Below are 16,165 nucleotides of genomic sequence, written 5' to 3'. Positions count from 1 at the left end.
TTAATATTAATTAATTAGGGTTAGTTATATAAAAGTTAACATTACTTTTAATAAGCTTTTCTATTTTTATATTGCTTTATAAATCAAGTATATGTTAAAACTTTTGTCCTTTAATAGTTGCAAAACTTTTCTATCATAAAATTATTTGTACATCTGTTCGATATCTGTAATTTTCTTGGCTGCTGTTTAATATTTTAGTCAACATTCCAACCTATGCATAGTTAGCATAACAGACACAGTCAGTATACTGGATGGTCTTTAAAAATGGATATCATCACAAAATAATTAAGAACCTATATTCAATGGCAGCAGAGAAAATAAAAAAAGGAAAAATCATTAATAAAGCTCTATGTCCATTAATGTTTTGAGCAAAAAAATTCCACAAAAAGTTTGAAAATCAGACTAAATATATGTGGAAATCAGTAAAAGATAAAAAGCTGCTTAAAAGCTGCTTTAAAAGCAAACGGACTGCAATTGATGATTAATTATCAAATATGCCCCGTAGAGATGGAAATGACATCCTAATTTTTCAATAATTTGAGTCAAAGAGCAAATTATCATTCATATTGTAGACAAGACACCTCCCTTGCACGTCCTTGATTTAAAGTACAACTGTATATATGAAGTTAAATCAATGAAAAAGTGGTGCAATCTTAGTTTTAATTATACAAATTAATATTTAAATTTCAGATTATATAATTTAATTTAAAAAGTGCAACTGTAAATGTACAAAACTCAGACAGTTTATGTCTCTGTCTGTTCTATCTGTATAATATGTATCTGTCTGTCTTTATCTGTATAATATGTATCTGTCTGTTCTATCTGTATAATATGTATCTGTCTGTCTTTATCTGTATAATATGTATCTTTCTGTCTTTATCTGTATAATATGTATCTGTCTGTCTTTATCTGTACATGTACCTGTCTGTCTGTCTGTTTTCTTGAGAAAAATTGATGGTTTTTAAAAACCAATATCAAATATTTATTTTTATTAAACCAGAACCAAAAAAATTTAATTATATAAAAATTGTTCTATAACTCTTTTATATATTTTTTTTATCTTTACTATTGATTTAACATTTAGGTATAATTAATTTGTATTTTTAGAGAAAAAAGTTTACGATATCTGTTGATACATACACATATATCAATCATGCTTTTGTGTAAAATAGGATTGTTTTTAAAGATAGGTTGATATGATTGCAATACAATTTAAGAAATCATGTTAACAAGGATGACAACATCCATTAAAGCGAAGCTTTGAAGCGGTAGCAAAAACGAACATTAAAACTTCGTGTAAGTGCTTCATAAGCAGAATATAAACGAATAAGTCTAAACAAATTGTATGTAAATTTGTTGCAAAACTGCTTAAAAACAAGATTATTTTTAGGATTGCCAAAGTTGAAAATTAAACAATTCAATTCTAAAATGCTAACAATAAAAGCTAGCCATTAGGGACGTACGGGCTGACCTTATATATATAAAAGCTAGATTACTTTTTACTAGCGGCTTCGCCCCTAGCCTCTAGGGGATTTGCCCCAAGAGGTAATTAAAAAAAAATGTAGTACATGTGGTGGATCTTCATCATCTGCGTCATCAAAAAAAAAATTGAGGGGTATTTTTTAAATTTTTTTGGGGGGGGTGGGTTGGGGGTGTCCCAAGCCCCAAGAAAATATCCTAAAACCCCCACAGGACCAGTAGGTATATTCCCTGAAGAATAGAATTCGGTCGATTCAGTGGTTACCGAGATCTTCAGGGACAGACGGACAGACAGACGGACAGACGGACAGACAGACAGACGGACAGACAGACAGACGGACAGACAGACAGACAGATGGACGGACAGACGTCAAGCTACTTTGTATTATAAATAAAATGATTCATCGACAATGTATGCCAAATCAAAAGAAGTTTTATATATCACCAAAAAACTGTTACCATGTTATTGCTGCGCTTCTTTTTGACTTGATTGTTTTAGAGACTCAATCTTGCAACCCTTTGGTTTTAATTACTCCGATATGGTTATTAAGCATATAAAATCACAAGGACCGCCATGTCCATAAACAGAACAGCAAAAACAAGATAACATCTTTATAAATAAAATAATAATGATAGATTATTAACCAGTAAAAATATGAATATCTTATAATAAATTGAAACTTAATAAAGCAAATATTTCAGCATCACAGACGTTCAAAATTTGAAACTCCTTATTAATTTACCCACCACAAAATAAAAAAAAATAACCCATCAAAAAAAAGCTTGGACGTCCCTATTTATAACATTATCAATTAACCACTGAATGTTATACAATAAAAACTCATTTAATTATGAACAATTTATAATTTAAAAATGCCAATAAGCAGAATAGAAAAATATTTTCTATGTAATTAACTATTATACGAATTTACTCAGTCTAGTTATAGAGTAGCTGCTGTACTACTAAGGCAACGCCTGTAAAATGTTTTTGGCATGTTTATAAAATTTAATGCATGATCCCCCCCTTTAGAGTAATTATATCATGATTGATAGATCAAAGGATTTTGTCCCACTACCAACCTCCTCCCTCCCCCCTCCTTACAAAGTGGACAATTATTTTTATATGTAATATGATATATAAGTGTAATTATTTTATGTTGGTTAATTAGCAAAATAAGAGCTAACAGGACACAAAGAAAATATTCCGTTACAACAATTAGAGTCATCTGCAGTAGCATATATTCATCAGCATTGAGGCTGACCTAATTCATTTAGTGCTCGGCAGCTGCAAAAAGTAAGAAAAACAGCTATCAAGCAAATCGTCAGTTATCTGAAGGGTGGGAGGGGGGATATTGGGCTGTTTATTACACTATTCCTCAAAGATTTATAATAACGTTTTCTTATTCGTTTGTTTGACAACTTTGGGGAATTTTGTTGAATTTTGATTGGCGAGTTCATTAAGTTGAATGATAAACGTTTCAACCATTAATTGTAATCTACAGAAGGGGTAATTTTGTGTATCATCATTGGGTATGTACAACAATCTAAAATTTAAACTCTAGTCTTCTCAATTCTGAAAAGAGAAAATAAATTCTCAAAGTGCCTTTTTGAGCACATAAGCCCTCTACCCCACGTATTTTAAAAATGAATTTGGGTGTGAGTAAGTTTTTCGTTCTTTAGTTTATTACTTTATGTTAGTTCAGATTAGGTTTAGTAATATGTACTGGACATTCCCATAGGTTTGCTAGATTTTTTTGGTACAGACAAACATTCAGGCATCCTGGATTGTGATTTAATTTTTTTGGACAATGGCGATTACATAAATTAAATTTTTGATGAAAGCAATTAAAAGATAATTGTAAAAGTAATAATAATAAGCTACGCCGCAGCAATAACAAAGAAATATTTATTTTCTATTTTTGTATAAAAATGTAAAACAATATTACTATGATTAACTACAAATAGTAATTAAAATGTTTGTAATTACATGTAATTTATATTACAATTGTATAAAGGTTTAACTGTAAAGAAAGATTAATTTCTATCTTTCCAAAAAAATATTCTTTTCTTGAAAGGAATTTCCAAAACTTAGATTTTTAGTTATAAAGTTATTTTGAAAAAAGTTTTAAAATGGCTTTTAAAAAGTTTTAAAACATCAATATGTTTTTAATAGACCTAAACAGACATCACAGTGTAAAGTTTTACATCAATATGCCAATTCTAATATAGGGACGGGCCTACCAGGACTAAAGAAAAATCTTCGTTTAATAAAAAGCATTTCTACTAAATTTAACATGAAAAGTTATTTTGAGATGTAGTGTCCTATTAAGCACAGATTTAATACTCGTAACGAGAATAACACCATCCAAAATAGGTTATTAAGCTAAAAATCTCACTAACTAATTTGGTATTTTATTTTAGAAAAGCTTCACACAGGTCCTGTGATGGTTTTAGGCTATTTTATCATTATTAGATTTAATTCCTGGGATGATTATTAGCTATTTCTTTAGCCCCTCCCTGCTCCTTCGAATACAAAGCCCCTAGATGCTAGGGGTGTAGCTGCTGGTATCCTTATACTAAAGTAACAGGATGTCTGTTTGTGTGTCTGTACAAAAGGATCTTGCTAACCGCTGAACCGATCGGGTTCTCCTTAACAGGGTAGCTTCCCATAGGTCCCGGGAAGGTTTATAACTACTTTGGGGGAGGGTATTGTTTTTAAATATTTGAGAGACTTGATCGAAACATAATTAAGAGGTATCGTAGAATTTGAAAGCAATAAAGAGGTATCGTATAGACTTGAACAAAAAAAATATTTAAAGTGCCACTAGAGGCCTCTAGGGGCGAAGCCGCTCGTAATATATAATTAAAAAGAGTTGATGAATGATGATAGAGGTAAATTTTTAATACACATTTTCCCAGAATTATTTATGGAACAAAATTTACATAAAACTGTTATTTAATTATTTAATTAGGCATATCTTTGTTTCAAACATTAATGTATACTTTAATGGAAAAGAGGTAGGATGTTTGTCGGTCTGTCCGCTAATATCTCGCTAACCCCTGAATCGACTGAGATTTCCTTAATTTTTGACTGGGTATTTTTTTCGTATTTTTAAAAGTTGATTTTCAAAAAAAGGATTCTGTACGTCCGTTTTTCCACCAGTAAAGGATGGCAACTATCGTAAATTTATGCATGCTAGAATTGTCCTATAGATTTTGAACTCCGTAGCTCCAAGTGAATTTTTTTAAACTTTTTCGACAACAAAAAAATTGATACCTAGGACAACAAGGTGCAATATCATAAGCGTTAGGTTTTGACTTATACATTTACATTCTGCTAATCAAGTTCGGACACTCTACAAGTGTTAATGTTCTTTTGCCCTACCGTCTTATTTAAGAGAATTACTTTTATGGATGTTATCATTCTTTTTTTTGAAATATTTCAATTAATTTTTTACTTCCCAACCAACCATAGTAACCAAGTTTTTATGATTTAAAAAAAATGGTTTTTAATTTGATTTGTCATTGTCAGGGAACTTAAGGGATAAGACAATGAATTATGTATTAATATACATTTTTTTATGATGAACAAAATATACATTTTGTAGATTATATTTATAGGTTAAAAAGTTTAGAAGCAACCGCTAAAAACTTAATTAAAGCCTTTGAGCCAACTAATAAGATAAGGTGGATATAAAACTTTGGGTACAAAAGTATTATTTCCAGTGCAATGATCCCTCCCTCCCTGATGTTAGTGAAGTTCTGCGCTGGTAAGAACTGCCCAGTCATCACATATAAATTGTCAGGTCTATACGATCCAGTTTTAATGGTTGAATTTTGTACAGTGGCGTGCACAGTTGGTTACCAGGGTGGTGGAAATAAATTAGGGAGCCCTTACCAATTTTAAGAGGGAAGCTGACACCCCTCTACACCCCCCTATCGCACGCCACCAAACTTGTACATTTCAATAGCAACTTTTCTTATCACATCAAATGTCCGTAAGTCATCAAAAACGTTTTGGGACCAAAAACTTATTATAGGCTACTATTTAAAAAAAACGTTATATATTTTTTTGTAGTGAACTTACAATTCATCTCTTCTTTAACTGACTTTGTCTGTTTGTACGTAGATTTTATAAGAAAAACTTTATTAATTTTTTGTGTGAAGATCTTCTTGACATATTAGAATTTGCATTATTACTTTTTCTGTCTTCCCGTATTTATGTATCTGTTATTAGTATTTCTCTCATTACTAAATTTTAATTTAGTTGTTACGCCTCCAAAATCTAGGGGTTCTGTATTTGAAGGAACAGAGGGGCTAGGAAAATAGGTTAAACCCACCAGAAGACTTGAATCTGATAATAAAATAGCTTAAAACCATCACTGGACATATGTAAAGTTTAACTAGAGTAGATAACCCAATCAGTTCAGTAGTTATATGAGGTCTTAAGGTTCGGACAAAAAAACCTAGCTGTCTATAGTGCCCTAGCAAAATGGGGATAGATGTTACTGCTTTTAGAATACTTATTTTATTGACTTCAGGAAATACCCCTATACCCATTTCTAGGGGGTTCTTTCCCTCTTCCATTTCTCTTTCCCTTTACTATGACGTCAATAGAATAGGTAGGTCAAAAGCGGTGACATCTATTCCCATTTTCCTAAGGCACTAAACACAGCTACACCAAAAAACGCTTACTACTTTATATTATTAGATTAGCCTTCATCGTTTTAGCCTAAAATCTTCGTTTGACTAATATGGGAATTCCATGAAAAGCAGAGCCAAGGTTGTCAAGAAATTAAGGTTTAACCAACGTACAGCTAGGCATAATGATATCATTCTACTTTATAATATAGTTAGATTTTTTGCTGTTTTACTTGTTTGCACGTGTGCCAGTTTGTCAAAAGGTAGAACTAACGACCGACCGAAATCCATGCTTATAATTAAAAATTGTCACAACAAAAATCATTTAAAATCCGCCGTTATCAAGCATTATACGCGGCATGGTGACGCCAAAATCAATTATTTAATTTTTGTCTGAATATATTTTTAATTTATTCATCTATTTTTAATCATGTAATTACTAATTAGGGCGCGTCTCATTATTCTAAGCAAAGCTTTCCTATAAATGCCAGGGATATTATGGGATAAGACATATGACGATGCGTGTTTGTAAATTAATATTATTGGTTGAAAAGTTTGGACACTACTAGATTGGAAACAACCAGTTCATGAATAGTTATTTCTTGCATCGTATTATAAACGGGCTAAAAAACTGGTTTTATCTTATGATTGTACATTTTTATATTCGTAGAAAGCTGGATATAATACGATGCTAGACATAGTTTTTTTCGTATGGATGAGAACCGGTTCCTATCCACCGGATTCGAATGAATACGAGAAAAGTAATTAAAGTTTTTGAGCCAACGAATAAGATAACTTAGTTATAAAACTTTGGGTACCAGTGTAATTTATAGTCCAATGTCCCCTCCCTTCCTAATAACTGTGGCATGTCTAGACAGTTTCTCATTCACAATTTAGATAATATTATTGCAGTTTCCTATTAGCTTGTTATTGCTGCGCCAGCTATGGATGCAATTGCTCTTGATAGTAATTCATTTAGCCTAATTATAAATTTATTTTTGGATAGCAAAAGGCTATTGAACTTTTTTTTATAAAAAGCCTAGTATTAAGTAGATTAAATGTGTTAATTACTCTATAGGATCAGGGAAAAGGGAATGTGATTCTGACAAACAATTCTATAAGAAAATTTTCCTTACAACCCCCTTTTTTTTCTCCCCCTTCTTACCCACTTCCCTTCAGTTACGTGAAAAACAAACAAGTGTTACTCCAACAAAATATCAAATTTTGCGGCATTTTCAATTGGAATTGATTGGCTGAATAGCAGCCCATGTATAGGATGAAGAATTTGGATGAGCGTAATCGTATGGTTGTTTGTGTCAAATAAGATCTCAGAACAGTTATTTATCGTATTTTTTCGTAATTATTTTTTTGAATGATTTAACAATTGATTGAGTATTGATTAGGATAAACAAAATTACCACTTTTGTATTTATAATTTTCATATCCACGGAAATCTGTCTATAATACGATAACTATTACTGACAACTCGTAAATTTTCCCTGAAAGCCATAAATTTCACTACCTTAGCCACTTTTGTCAGAAGCAAAGGCTAGGGGCGAATTAATTTGTATAAATAAAAGACATGAAAAATATAATGTTTAAAAAGATTACAATGTTTTCAACAAAAAAATATCAATTTTAATTTCACCAACAAGAATAAACACATCCAACCAAGCGAAAAGGGGTTGTAGCGGGGGGGGGGGGAAGAAGGGTGTCAAAACCACCAAGAAAATATAAATTCCTGCCTTTACCTTGGCAAAACCCTGAAAAAAAACAGACTGCTTTAAATTGATGTACGGACTTTCTGGGATCGTTTATAGAGTTGCTACACTTTATAAATCGTACCTAGCATTTACAGGAATTTTCATGCAAAGTTTAAAAACGATAGGACAATTCTAACATGCCTAAATTACGAAAAGAACCAATTGTTATGGACGGACGGACCTACCCTAATTATAGATAAGCATCGCTTTTTTTAGCTAACGACCTTCCTGATCTAGTTACCAAAACTAATGTTTCCATTTTAATCACTTTACTAAAATCATTAATCATAACATGAACGTTAGGGTTGAGGAGATGGGACAATGAAAGATTAAAATTTGCACACCCACATTTATGAAAAGTCAGAATTTTGTTTTTTTAGTAGTGAAACTACTCTGTAATGTACGTTGACCGTCTGTACGCAAATCCATAACGCTATAGGGGAAATGTCAATTACCCGGCTGCTATTTGAGAAACACGGCAAAATATTTTGTGAAGATTTTCAGTGATTTATGTAATTCATTTGGTCCATCGGTCAATCAGTATGGCCACAAAATATGAATGTGAAAGGTTTTAAGACTTTTTTTTACAATAAATTTATTCGAACATGTTCTCCCTCAATAACATTAGTTGAATACTTAATCTTTCTTAAAGTCAAATATCATAAAGGCCTAATTCTGTTTTACTTAAATGCAGGTTTTTTTAATAGAACAACATTATTGCTTAATTTAACCCACTTACCCCTTCAAGGATTCAATCATTAATATCTTATTTTTCTCATTGCTCTGGGGAGATTTATTTGAAGATGATTAAAGTCCCTCAAAATAACCAATGAATAAGCAGCATAAATTTTTTCATTGGTCAATTACAGTGTATACTGGCCTCTCATTGGCTATTATATCGTATGACGTCATAATCTGTTGAGGGACTTTAGTCATCTTCGATTTATTTAAGAAAAAAGCAAACATGCCTTAAAAACCTTTTTTTTGAATTATTAATGGTTGAAGATTAAGACCAAATTACAGTATAATTGTTTCATCAAAATAACTACAATAAAAAATCTGATACAAAAATATAAATTAATAATTAATTTATTTCAAGGTAAGTGTGTAACCAAAAAGACTGTTTTATATTGAAAATGACCAACTACATATTCCTGAATCTCTGATATAACGCAGATTATAATTTTTACACACAAATAGATTATATTTTTTAGAAATCATCAAATTATTTACAAACTTGTTAATAGTCAGGGATTTTAAGGGATAAGACAATGGACAATAAATTCAAATTCAAAATCAATGATGGAAAAAAATTACCCTTTCTGAATATTAAATTATTTGTTTAATTATGATTAATTGAAGGATAATGATGGGATAGAATTTGAAAGGGGGGAGGTGATAGAGAATGACAATAATGAGATTTCTGCAGAATCTAATGATGAATCTATTATACTTGCTTACCTACCTATCTACTTAAAATATATGTATAATCATATTAACCACTTATAATACTAACAAACATATTTTCTATTAATTTGTGTTTGATTAAAAGTGCAAAGCAAATCTACAATTGACGTCCGTCCGTTCAAGTCTGTAAATATTACAGTTTGAAAACTGCTTGTTTGGAACCCACCGATTAAAATTCAATAACAGTCCCCAAAATCTTTGAACCAACGATTAAGATAACATTGCTTTTGGTACCTATATAATCTATTCATAGTCCAATGTACCCTCCCCCTGACAATGTAAAACACTGTATACCTATTAAACTAACTTTTATACTATTCCACACTTTTGGACTGGGCCTCTAGAATTTATTGGCTTTGTTAACGAAGGATGAAGAAAAGAACATAAAAATAGCAAAAAAAATCCCCCAAGACTCTAAATATAAAGTGGTTAAAGCCGATGCAGGGCCCTATGAAAGGCCTTAAATTGATAACTTATTCGTTCAAGGGTTTAGCTAAAAAAAGCTTAAAAAGCATTCCATGACTTTGGTTCAATAACCGGTTTTCAATACAGAAATCCGACCATTTTATTGTTCAACCTTTGTCTAAAAGCTTTATCTGTACATGGTTATTAGCAATGGCGTGCATATGGTTTTGACACGAAATTGTGGTGAAAAAATTTGGAGCAGAAATACCACATTTCTATATTATGGGGAGTTGGGGGGGGGGGGGGGGAGAATTGACACTGCTTACACCCCCAGGTACACGCTATTGGCCTATCCCTTCAATGTTCATTAATTTTAACAAGTCTTAGTTTTTCGCTTTCTAATGACTGATTTTTGATCCTTGTTTAATGAGGGTAATTGCATTTTAATAGCTTGTACTGTACAAACCAGAGGCGTGCAAAAGGTGCAAATTAAAAGGGGGGTGGATACACCCTTTAAACCCCTGAACACTCAACTTGTCAAGGGTCTACAACCCGTTGATACACCCCTAAAACAGCCAGCTAAGGAGGGTGTTAAGATCAAAAGTTTAGGCGCTTCGCTTCATCAATTTAACAGTAAAAGGACGCTTTTTGGTCTTAAGTTGTCGTTTTTTGTGACGCTTCTCCTGGGATCTTTTAGGATAATTTATCTTCAAATTTAAGCCTTGGGTTAGCCCCCTCCTTTAAACTTCGAATACATAAGAAATAGATGCTAGGGGCGTGGGGGCAATAACAGTCAGGGCTTTATCCACACTTTATTAACCTAACCTAATAAAAAGCAAATAAAAATTGCCAAAAAATAAATTCTTTTGTATTACAAATTATAAGTAAAAAGTTTTAATTACCGTGTGTGAAGAATATAAATAATTAATTTCATATTGCTCGCCAATAATTTGATGGATGGAAATTAAAACAAAACATAAAAATCTTTTGTCACCACAATTGAAATGAAATCCTATTTTTGTATAATTTCTCAGTCTGGTCGCCAATTTTTTTATTTTTTTTTATTGCAAAGCACAGACGGTAAATATGGTAATCTTTATACAAAAATAAAATGGTGTCTATCTGTCTATCTGTGTCTACCGATGGATCTCGCTGGACTGATATGGTTCTCCTTTTCATAGCTTGCCATAAATACTAGGAAGGTTTATGACTATTCTGGGGGAGGGTACCAATAACCTCCAAAGAGAAATCATCCCCCCCCCCTTTATTTTTACTTTTTTTTTTATTGTGTAGCTACTATTTTTGAGGAAAAATGCCGGTGGTTTTAATTATTAACTATTTACCTATTCCTTTACCCTGATACTTGAAACAAAAAAAAGGTGTCATTTAAAGGGAACATTATGTTCTATTTTATTTTTAAACGCGACTTTTCCCTACATACAGGGTCGGTGTGCACGTCCGCACGTTCCTCTGACTTTCTGACAGTAACAAAATGCTTTTATCGTTAACTTAGGCATGATAGAATTGTCCAATCGATTTCCAACTTGAAATTGTGATTCTTTTAGCAGCATGTATTAAAAATCAGCAGCAACTATATAATTTATTTCAGAAAGTCTATAAGTCTATTTCAAAATTGATAATTTCAGCCTAAAATAGACGTAACTCTTTTTGGTTTTGCTTTAGGAGTACCTTTTAATGAAATACTTCGATTAATACCGGGTCGGGTGCCTTATCTTCCGAGGAATTAAAACTAAAAAAAATAACAATAAAAATTCCAAAACAACAACCAATAGGACTTTCTCGTAATGGTTATAGAGTTGTTACTCTTTCTAAATTATGTTTACCGTTATAGGAATCATTTTTGCAATGTTTGAACTTTGAAATCGATAGGAAGATTCTAATATGTCTAAATTAACTATATGAGATATCCATTACGGTAGTACGGATGGATGGACTAACACAAAATAATATAGTAAAGCTTCAAACGTGAATATTTTGTACACTTCTTTAATTTTTAAAAGCAAAGCTTTTCTAAAATTAGGGTCGATCCGTCCTATCTCTATAATAAAAGCCTAAGAATGAAAGTATATCCTTAAATTGTAGTTCTAAAAATGTAAGTATGTCCTTAAACAAAATCCTGTATTTACACAATTTTGCAACAAAATTATGTATATTTTGTTTAGACTTCCAAATTAATGTTATGCTTATTAGATTTGACACTCTATCTGAATTATTGTTTTTCTAGAGCTTCGCTTTTATAGATGTTGTCATCCTTTTTTAGTTTGCTTTTTAAATTTTGAAATGTGATCTAGATATCTTGAACAAAAGTTAATATATCATTGTATGTGCCAAGTTACAAGAGTAAGCACATTTTTTTTTGATTTATCAGTTTTTTAATGGCGAAGCTTTTCTATAATTAGAATATGTCCTTACAGTGAATCGGACAGCCAATTTTGCAAACTTTAATCTTTAATGCGTAGCAACTCTGTAATCAATTATTCTTAATTTCAAACAATTTGAAAGCTACATTTTTTTCAATATTCTTTTAGTAATTGTTTTATCTAAGAATATACACATTGCTACTATGTAGGTTGTGATACCAACCCTCAAAATAGTTTTAAGCTTTCTCTAGATCTATGAGAAGCTTCACTGTAAGGAAGAACCATATAGGTTGGACAGTTAGCAAGATCCTTTCCGTCACTTACACACAACCACACATATAGACATTGTGCTATTTTTATATAAAGATCTTTTCCTCTTATTCTGGTAAGCTGCGCTTTCGAATTGTGGATATTGACATTCTAGTGATGATTTATTATTCCCATTTTGCCAATTGTATCGCTCTAGTGAAAGAAATAATTATCTCTCGTTCACTAAATTGATGGAATGATGGATTAAGCAGAATAGTAGACACAAATACAAAGAAAATTGTTATTAGTTAGCAGAAAAGATACTCTATAATCATCTTTGTCCGTCCGTCCGTTACTCAATCCGACAGTCCCAACGCCATGGAGGAAATGAGATGTACTCATCTGTTTTGAAAGCAGAATATTCTAACCTATAAGCATCTCTACTCTATGATTTACTTGGTCAATCGTTAATCCGTATATAAAAGTAACAGGATCAGTATCTGTCTGTTTGTTTGTCTGTGTGTGTGTGTGTGGATCCACGGAACCGATTTTGCTTACCTCTACAGTGTAGCTCCTTATAGGTCTTGGGAAGGTTTATAACTAGCTATTTTATGGGAGGGTACCACCACCCTTTTAAGAGAAACCGCCCCTAAAAAAATTATGCCCCCCCCATGAAAAAATGAACTCATTGATTGGGTGGTTGACTACCTCACCTGCCTTATTAAAACAAAAATTTAAAAAATGATTGGGAGGCGTATTTAACAACCCCCCCCCTCCCACATCTCATTTGCCCCTAAAGGCCGCTAGTTCAAAATTCATTTAGTATCTAAAGTTTACATCAAATATTTTATAAAATTCGGTTATAAAACTTTGGGTACCATTTTTTATTTTTGCTCTGCACTACTTTTAAATTTTCAGTTACAGAACTAATTAATAGAAATATAGAAATCAGCTGCGCCATTTATAACGCTAGCAAATCGTTGCCGTAAAAAAATGAATCATTTTCGAAGTGGGGTAGTTATTATGTTACTAAAATAACTGGAATCTGTCTGTATGACTGCTTTTGGGGAGGTATAACGGAAAAAATATACTAACCCCTTCTAACAAGAAAATGAAATAAAATCCTTCGATAATAAGTTTTATGAAAGCAATGAAATTAAAAATAATTCAAAATCAACGTTACAACTCTACAATTCATTTAGTGACCAACTCAATTATCAGAATTACAAAATCTACAATTTGTAATAATAAATTCGCTTTAAGAAATGGCAAAACGTTTTCAGCATAAAGTAACTTATATAAAAGTAATAGGATGTCTTTCTCTTTGTATGAAAGGATTTCGCAAGTTGCTGAACAGATATGGTTCTCCTTTACAATGTAGCTTTTCATTGGTCCTGTGAAGGGTTATAGCTATTTGGGGGTAGGGTACCACCACCCTCCCAAGATAAATCGCTTTAGAAAAAAATTCCCTCTCACCAATCTTTTTTACTTATTCTTTTCAAACTTAAATTTAATATTGAGGGTTTCACTCCCCCCCCCCCAAAAAAAAATACCCCTAGAGGCCTCTGGGGGGCATGGTAGCTAGTATTAAATATTACATAAATATAAATGAATAACACAAAATAACCCTAAATGGGCTATCAGACACGATAATATGTTCAACTTTAAAAGGATTTTCTAGCAGACAAACACATTTGTTTATGTTTAATCATTTCTGATTCATTACAATAATACGAGCCTAGAAATGTTTGGACGATTTTACCGAATGCTAATTCTAAGAAGTTCAACTATTTATAACAGAATTTTGGATAAAAATTAAAAAACTGTTATTTTGTACAAAAATGTGTTTATTTTCTAACCAATAATATGTCCGTATTGTTCCTTCACTTTGTTCTTATTAGTCTAATTTAATTAGTAGAGATCTAGTTCTTTTATATCTATTGATAACACAAATAAAAATAATTATTTTTTAAGGATATTTTCTTGCTTGTTACAGCCGTTTACGATACCATACTGGACACACAGTTAACTGATTTAAGGGTACTTTAATCAATAAAGCACAAATCACTATTAGTATTTTATGATATAAAAAATCGACGAAAATTTGCCCAAATATTATTAAAGCAAGAATGCTCAAATAAGAAAATATAGGAAAAGTAAACTATTTATCGTTTACGATGTCTGTCGGTACGTCTAGTAGATGGAAAAAGTGTCTAAGAAAATCAGCCTTGTGACGTCATAAAAATGAGGGATTATCCATTTTTTTAAAAAGGTTTTTTTTCTCCACTTCTCCTCTCATCTCTCTCATTTTATAACGTCATATGGCTGATTTATGAGACACTTTGTCCAGCTACTCCGTCTGCAGCAAAAGATCACTGCATCAAGCCGATTGAGTTCTGCTTGTAGGCAAGGCGCCTTGTAGAGCACTTAAATCCAATTGAAAATAAGGGAAGGGGATAAATTTTCGTCGGTTTCTTTTGGTCAGGTCAGGTTAGGTTATATCCAGTACTATGTAGCGCAGCAGGGTTAGGTGAATTTCAAGGGTTTGATTGACTAATGGCTTTAATAAAATATGGATAATAATGGTATAACCTAACCTAACCTTCCCGAATTTAATAAACAAAAAATTAACCCCATTTCTATAAAAAGCACTTTGAAAGAACACGCCTAATTATTTCAATTTTTAACACAATGGCTTCAAATTTAATAGGCACTGGTCCCCAAAGGTCTTTCAGATTTAACAAAAATTATTTATGTTTTCGTATTTATTAAGCTAGTAACATTTATTAACATGTCTGTAAAGTAAAAAAACGAAATCCCAACTGTTCCTTCTTGGGAGAAAATGCAGGAAAAAACTTTTGGGCAATTTTACAACAGTGAATTGTTAACATATCCTAAAAATTTAACAAATAGAAATCATTTCTTACCCGATTTGAACTGATTCCGACCATTTTAGAAAAGTCCAGCTAGGGATGATATAGAAAATCAGCACTTTTTCACTGTAAGCTTTGCAGGAGGATGGGGATGGGGAAGGGGTAAGGAAAATGACAATATCACGTAAGTGTAATTATTTTTATTCAGATGTATAGTTTGTTGGCTGTTCGGATTTTAATGATTTTTTGGCAACTGAAATAATTCATATGGTGGCTTTGGAGTTTAGACCAACGTTGTTGTAGCCCCCTTATCCCCCCCCCCCCCCCGTGATGATAATATGCAATACCCCCGGAGGCGAATATTAACCCCTCCTATTGTCTTTCTCCTCTTTTTATATGAAAGAGTAAACACTAAAGACCCACAGATTTCACCGTAATAAAATACAAACCAGACCATAGTAACTGCATGTGTGTGTGTGTGGGTTTCTATCTGTAAGTAGCTTAAAATCTCGCAAAACGCTTCACCAATACGATTACTCTTTACAGTAAATGTTCTTGTAGGTCCAAGGAAAGTTCAGAACTATTTAGTACAGGGTGCCTCAACCCTCCCAAAAGAAATTGCCCCAGGAAAACTCTCCTTTTTAAAAACTAAAATAGAAATAGATAGCTAACTTTCTCTCAAGGCTCCTTTTTAAACAGAAGAGGTTATAAAAATGGTTCGCTAATCTCGGTTCTGCGGTTAGTTAGATTGACATCCTGCTATATTACATTAGATGTTAGTAGTCTGGTTTTTTCCCCTCCTTTATGGCAAAATCCTTGGAACCCCCTGGGGTAAACATACATAATGTTTGTTGTTGGACTATTATTAAATCTGCACTTATTCCCGAGTCCCACTTCCCATATGTAC

The 16,165-nt window shown here is 32.2% G+C and overlaps 1 protein-coding gene across 1 annotated transcript in view; it reads right to left on the bottom strand.

The window, feature by feature from the left end:
* The window catches only part of LOC145329421 (uncharacterized), a 48,855-nt gene extending 33,356 nt beyond the window's left edge, over positions 1-15,499 (bottom strand). Inside the window, exon 1 of the mRNA XM_080173537.1 lies at positions 15,313-15,499. Coding sequence (XP_080029663.1) covers positions 15,313-15,336 — 24 coding nt within the window. The 5' untranslated portion in view covers positions 15,337-15,499. The remainder of the gene's footprint in view (positions 1-15,312) is intronic.
* Positions 15,500-16,165: the final 666 nt, after the last annotated feature.

Source organism: Acartia tonsa, chromosome 10 (assembly GCF_053477335.1).
Source record: "Acartia tonsa isolate MP-2025a chromosome 10, ASM5347733v1, whole genome shotgun sequence".
In the NCBI taxonomy this organism is placed as follows: Eukaryota; Metazoa; Arthropoda; class Copepoda; order Calanoida; family Acartiidae; genus Acartia; species Acartia tonsa.
The sequence above is the reverse complement of the archived record's forward strand: the minus strand, read 5'-3'. Positions and strand labels throughout refer to the sequence as shown.